Genomic DNA, 5,832 nt, shown 5'->3' with positions numbered 1-5,832 from the left:
GATTTGGTGACCTGGTTGTAGAAGGCCACCAGGTTGGTCTGACAGGACCTGCCACTAATGAACCCGTGTTGGTTGTCCCTAAGCATAATCTCCCCTGCTGGCCCCTTGTGGACATGTGCCAGGATAATTCTCTCAAAAAGCTTACCCAGGATCGAGGTATAGCCAACTGGCCTATAGTTTCCCAGGTCCTCCTTCCGCCCTTTTTTGAAGCTGGGAACCACATTGGCCATCTTCCAGACCTCTGGCACCATACCAGAGCACCAGGAGTGCTCGTAAAGCCGTGCCAGGGGTCCCTCAACGACCTCAGCTAATTCCCTCAGCACTCTGGGGTGGACATTGTCTGGACTGGCTGATTTAAATACATCCAGTCCCTCCAGAAGTTCCCTGACTAGATCCTCACTGACCCTAGGCCTGGGTGCACCTCCCCTGGGCCCTACGGGGATGACCCGGTTCCTAGTCAGGAAAATGGAGGCAAAGTCCATTTCTTAAATTTTTTTTCAGTTCTTTATATAAAGATTTCTTTCAATTCAATATTTTACTTTTCTAGTTATTAATTTCTATTTGCAAAATGAGCAGTTCATCAGAGACCCATGTTCAAGAGCAATGACACGAGTAGTCCTTTTTCCAGTAAAGCCCTCCATTCACTTCAAACTGGGTGTACATGTATATCACAGAGGAAAAGAAGCCCTATGAGAGCACATGAAATCTGCCAGAGAAAATAAAATAAAGTGGTGGTATTTTAGGAGTGCTCACAATGAGATTAAAAAAATAAGAGAATATTTGTATTTGCAAGTAATTTTGATTAAATTGCTGTCCTTAGGAGGCTCTGGTAAGGTTTCCACATGCTGTGGGCAGCAGCAATGTTCATGGCTATTACGCCCATTAGTCTGAAACACTAGAACTGTACTGGTTTCAACAACAACAAAAAAGAAAACATACAAACTCAGAATTTACCAATACAAAGAACTACACAGAACAAATAATGGGCCTGACCCTCCTCCCACTTACACCTGTGCAAATCAGGGGAAAGTCTGCTGAAGTCAATGCGTTCAGATTGGTATAAAACTGGTGTGAGGGGAAGAGTCAAATCTGGTGTCTACGCTGATCCGCTCAATACTACATTTCTACCACCTGCGGTTTTTTTACCTGGACAGTGGCTTTGGGGATCCATGCCAATGAAACAAGTATTTTCTCCTTGAAGTTAAATCCGGCAAAAGATACCATCAGAAACGTAGCCATGACTCGTACAACTAACGCAACACCCATTGTAGCAATACAGAGCCCTATAGTGGAAACAAAAACAAACTTAGCTAGCACTCTTAAGAAAGGGTATGGTTTTTAAATCTTTAGATTAATGCTTTTGCTTTTTGTTTGTTTATTTAAATACAAAGAATATTAGAAATGAAATCATTCCAGGTGGTTCAATGTATTTTACAAAACTATAGATTATCAGTGATTTTTGATTAGGCTGTGGAGGAAATACATCAGAATCAGGGCAGTGGCTATTCAAGAAGTTACTGTGATAGATTAATTACCACTTAAAATAAGCAATTGTGTATTTGTACAAAATATACTTTCAGTACACTAAGTATTCTGTAACTCAAGTAAAACTCCCACTGAAGGAAACAAGCAGTTTGTCTTGGTTAAGAGTACAGGATCAGCTACATAATGTATGACTTTACTTACAATTCTATCTACAATACCAATAGGAAAACTTTTTCCAGCATTTGAAGAAATGGTTATATTTGCAACCTTCTATTCCACAAATCAGGGGCTCAGGAGAATGTGTTACAAACACAGAATTATAACACTGGAGGGACCACAAGGGTCATCTAGTCTAGCCTTCTGTACATATACAAGATTTGCTGATCCTAAAATATCCCAGACAGATGCCTTAAGCACAAAATGAAGGATACAAGTTTGTAGATATGAGGCATAACCTAGAAACTAATGGTTACCATGGCTATTTGGAAGAGCATCTTATGGCAGAAAGGACACTGAGCAAAATAACTGGTCTTACCAACAGTTTCAGGTCTGAGAGACATAACAGATATTTCTGCTCCAATTAAACCAAAAAGAAAGGGTTGAAAGATGTCCCAGCCAACTGCAATAATTTTTTCTACCGCTTTCTGTAAGGAAAAGGGAAACAATCTGTAATTTACAAAAATTGGTTCACATAGCCTCAACATTTTATTTATCAAAAAACAAACAAACAAACAAACAAAAAAAAACAAAATAAAAAAACCCACCATCAAATCCCAAACTTACAACATGCACTCTTAGAAGGGCGTAATACTGTTAGTAATACATAGTTGCTATTTCAAGCAAGCAGATAACATTGTTGGTGTATGAACACTCCTCAAGCTGTTTGTAAACAGAAGAACCACTGTCTACTGAAACATCTGTCTTACTGAATTTAGGAATACACGCTTTAAACCTAAGAAATGAGGCAGTGTGTCCTGGTTGGCAACAGAAGGGCAATAGGTCCCAGAACTGCTGAATTCAAAGACTGTATTTATCTCTGCCACTGACTTACTGGGTGACCTTCCACAAAGAACTTAAGCTTGGTCCTCTGTTTATCTATCAAAAGGGGATGCCACCACTTATATAAGTGAGGTATCAAATGCATTCACTGGTGGCTTAACTTTTCCCCTGCTAATTAAGCTCAGCAGGAGTTCTGACTTTAATGTGAGCAAAGCTAAGCCACTGCTGGCTGACTTTCGAAAATCTCATTGTAGTAAAGCATGTTGATGATACTCAATGAAAGATACTCTGTTCATAGAAAGACCATTTTCACCCATTGCTTAAAACTTCACATATATAATTTTTTTCCCTAAAGCAGTTGCTGCCTCAAAGAATGCAGTTACCACACAGATATGAAGATATAAACAGAGCATTCCAGATGTTTTTATTTGGCTATGTTTTATATTAAAAGGCCAGCTGCAGATTACAGACTTTTAAACTGTTTTTCAGGCAATGACACCGATGACATGTCAGAAATAGAAATGTAATGATCATGGCACTTCAACTACAGAGCGTAAAAACCCACGATAACTACACTGTTCTTTTGGGGATTTGTCTATGAAGTACTGGGTACCATTCCACCCCAGTGAAGCAACAGACTAAAGGATAATGAACATTGTAAAAGACTGGGCTGCCTGTTAGAAAATACAGTGAAAATTAATCCACTTTTTAAAACTTTTTTTAATTTGACATTAGAATCTTGCACAGTTTACAGTATTTCCCCATTAATTTTTCCTTTAGTTTTAAAGAAAGAAGTATCTAACAGAAGCTTCTTCCATGTTAGTTACTGCCAACATAACTGCTTTAATAAAGTGCATGATGTTTTTAGCTCTGTGAACAGCCTTTAAGAACTTATTTTTGCAAGGAACAGTAAGGGAAGTTTTCATGGTTTGGTATTGCTTGACCAGAGACATAACAAAGCAGTCAGGTACTCATGTCAGCGGCATGCATGGGGCCAGAAGGGACTTCTGGCTGCCACTGTCCCACCAGAATGATCGTGTGTGTGTGGTGGCAGGTGATATTTTTCCATGTACCTCTCTCTCTTTAAATGAGCTTGCTTGTGATACTAGAAGCAGTCTAGTCAGTTATAAAAAGCTCCATGTATACGAATTTTCCCTGCCTCTGGGTAGGGCAAGTTACCCTGTGTGTGGATCTTGGTGCTGCCACACCTAAGCTGAAGTAGAGGGCCAAATTCCCTGCTTTTTGCCCTAACAGGTGTCTGCCTGTAAGAATTTCTTCCCTTTCCACAGACCGATTCAGAAATGTCATAAATCAAAACCTCCCAAAGTTTTCTATTTCCCAAATCCTAACCCTGGGGTAGACTGTCTCTTATTTATGTTTGTACAATGACCAGCACAAACCATCCCTCTCCTATTATCAATATTTACTGCTACACCAGACCCACAGGAGAATATATGTTGGGGAAAATAATCTCATGTACACATAAATTTCACTCGCTTGCAGGGCTCCTGAATCATTGTGTCCAGTGTAACAAAAAGCCTGCTCTCTCTGGTTTCATTTTTGGCTCTTACTTCACTGATAAACGGTTTCAAGTCCATTTATGCATGTGTTATATTGCAAAACTGATTTTTTTTTAAAAGGAAACCTGGATTTCCAAGACACAGATGTAGCTGGCTTAGACTTCACAGCATAACAACTTTAGAGACAGTATTGCTGTATAAAGTGACATTTAACTAATTAACTGAATAACTAATTAATGGATTAGTAATTTAGTAATTATTTCCCTGTTGACAAACATGGTGAAAATATGCCTGTCCTGCTCAGACCTTTGCTTGTTTTAAAAAGCTGAATTTTTAAGTTGGAGGAATGAGGAAAAGCTCTCTAAAGAAATTTGATGCTAAAGAGAAAACGTGCTATTATGAATCTGCAAAAGAAAACACTAAAACCCAGTCTGTTTATGTTTACCTATGCAGAGACTTGTTACTTAAACACTGTTGGCAAAGATTTTATATCTAAGTAAGGTTTTCTCTGTCTCTGTGTGGCAGTGAAGGAGACCCAGAGTTGTGGAATACCCACACAATCTTTTACATTATATACCTCTGACATACAAAATGTTAAAACTTCCTGATAATACCAAAATTAGGACAGATCAGTATTTAAGCCAATGCATCCCTTAAACCTTTAGTTCTACAGCTGAAGGATTCTACAGGTTTCCTCCATTACTTCTGCTATTTTGAGGTTTCAAGTAGCACATCTAATATCACAATCTGTCTGTCCCATGCATTTAAAGCAGTTTCTGCTGGCCATGAGACATGTGTAACTATTTAAGCATTCACCTTTTCATTGGACCATCCCAGACCTGCAACGAAGGCCATGACCAAGGTGCAGAGGCCACCTGATCCAGGGAAACCAAAGTGTATACTGCCAAAAACAGCAAACATGGATAGACCCAATATGAAGTATCCTCTCTTCCATGAAAGAGATGTCTAGAGGGAAAGAAAACAGGACATTTTCATGTAAAGGTGGAGAAACAGAAAGAACCGCCCCCCCCACCCCGCCAAAAAAAAAAAAAAATTCCCCACTCTAACTTATATTACACATCAATAAGAAATGCATCAAGATAGAAAAATCAGTTTCCAGGGAAGAAGGCTATTATTTTTTTGTTTCAGTAGAATTAAAATTCCACATGTTCAGTGTTTCCTATCTTCTATCCCTTAGAAATCTCTATGCAAAGGGTTTTTTGCTTCATGGAATGCAAAACATGAAGTTCTATACAAACAACCTTGTTGACCTCTGAGCGCTAAAACAATTTACGGAGGGAGGCTGTAAAATCTCTGTCACTGGAAGCTTTTAAGAACATGATATACATTTGTTAGGGACTGTCTTGGTGCATTTGGTCCTGTCTCTGAGCACAGAGATGGATTAGATAACTTCTGGGGGTCTCTTTCATGCCTCAAGTTCTAGGACGGGCTTATTTAATCAAATAGTTTCTTCTGTAATACATTCTTCATGCTAGCTCTACTGGAAGTTAATGGGAGCTTTAAAATTAACTGATTGTGCTAGAATTTCACTGAGAACGTTTTAGTATGTTTCATACAATCTTATATCTGGGTTTCTGCCTACTTAACCACATCTTGGAGCCAGTTACAGCGGTCACATGTCATTCAACATCAGGTAATCTTGGAAGGGGTTGTTGAAGGAAAGAACTATGTACTATTAATGAATGGTTAAAGCAGTATTATGGCCAGGAACAATTAGTTAAACTCCAAAACTCAAGGTAAAGAGCACTGTCATTCTGCTTTTAATTCATCCCATTGCACCCACTGTAGGCATCTGATAATAATGTGC

The 5,832-nt window shown here is 38.9% G+C and overlaps 1 protein-coding gene across 2 annotated transcripts in view; it reads right to left on the bottom strand.

Annotated features, from left to right (window-relative positions):
• SLC9B2 (solute carrier family 9 member B2) overlaps window positions 1-5,832 on the bottom strand; it is a 26,792-nt gene that overhangs the window by 2,291 nt on the left and 18,669 nt on the right. For both annotated transcript variants that reach the window (XM_019553094.1, XM_019553095.1), the window contains 3 exons: window positions 4,821-4,970; window positions 2,021-2,129; window positions 1,147-1,283 (listed from right to left, as the gene is read on the bottom strand). In XM_019553094.1, the coding sequence (XP_019408639.1) occupies window positions 1,147-1,283; window positions 2,021-2,129; window positions 4,821-4,970 (396 nt within the window). The remainder of the gene's footprint in view (window positions 1-1,146; window positions 1,284-2,020; window positions 2,130-4,820; window positions 4,971-5,832) is intronic.

This window comes from Crocodylus porosus, unplaced genomic scaffold (assembly GCF_001723895.1).
Source record: "Crocodylus porosus isolate Cpor-Errol unplaced genomic scaffold, CroPor_comp1, whole genome shotgun sequence".
Lineage (NCBI taxonomy): Eukaryota > Metazoa > Chordata > Crocodylia > Crocodylidae > Crocodylus > Crocodylus porosus.
Note: the sequence above shows the minus strand (reverse complement) of the source record. Positions and strands in the feature narration are given on the sequence as shown.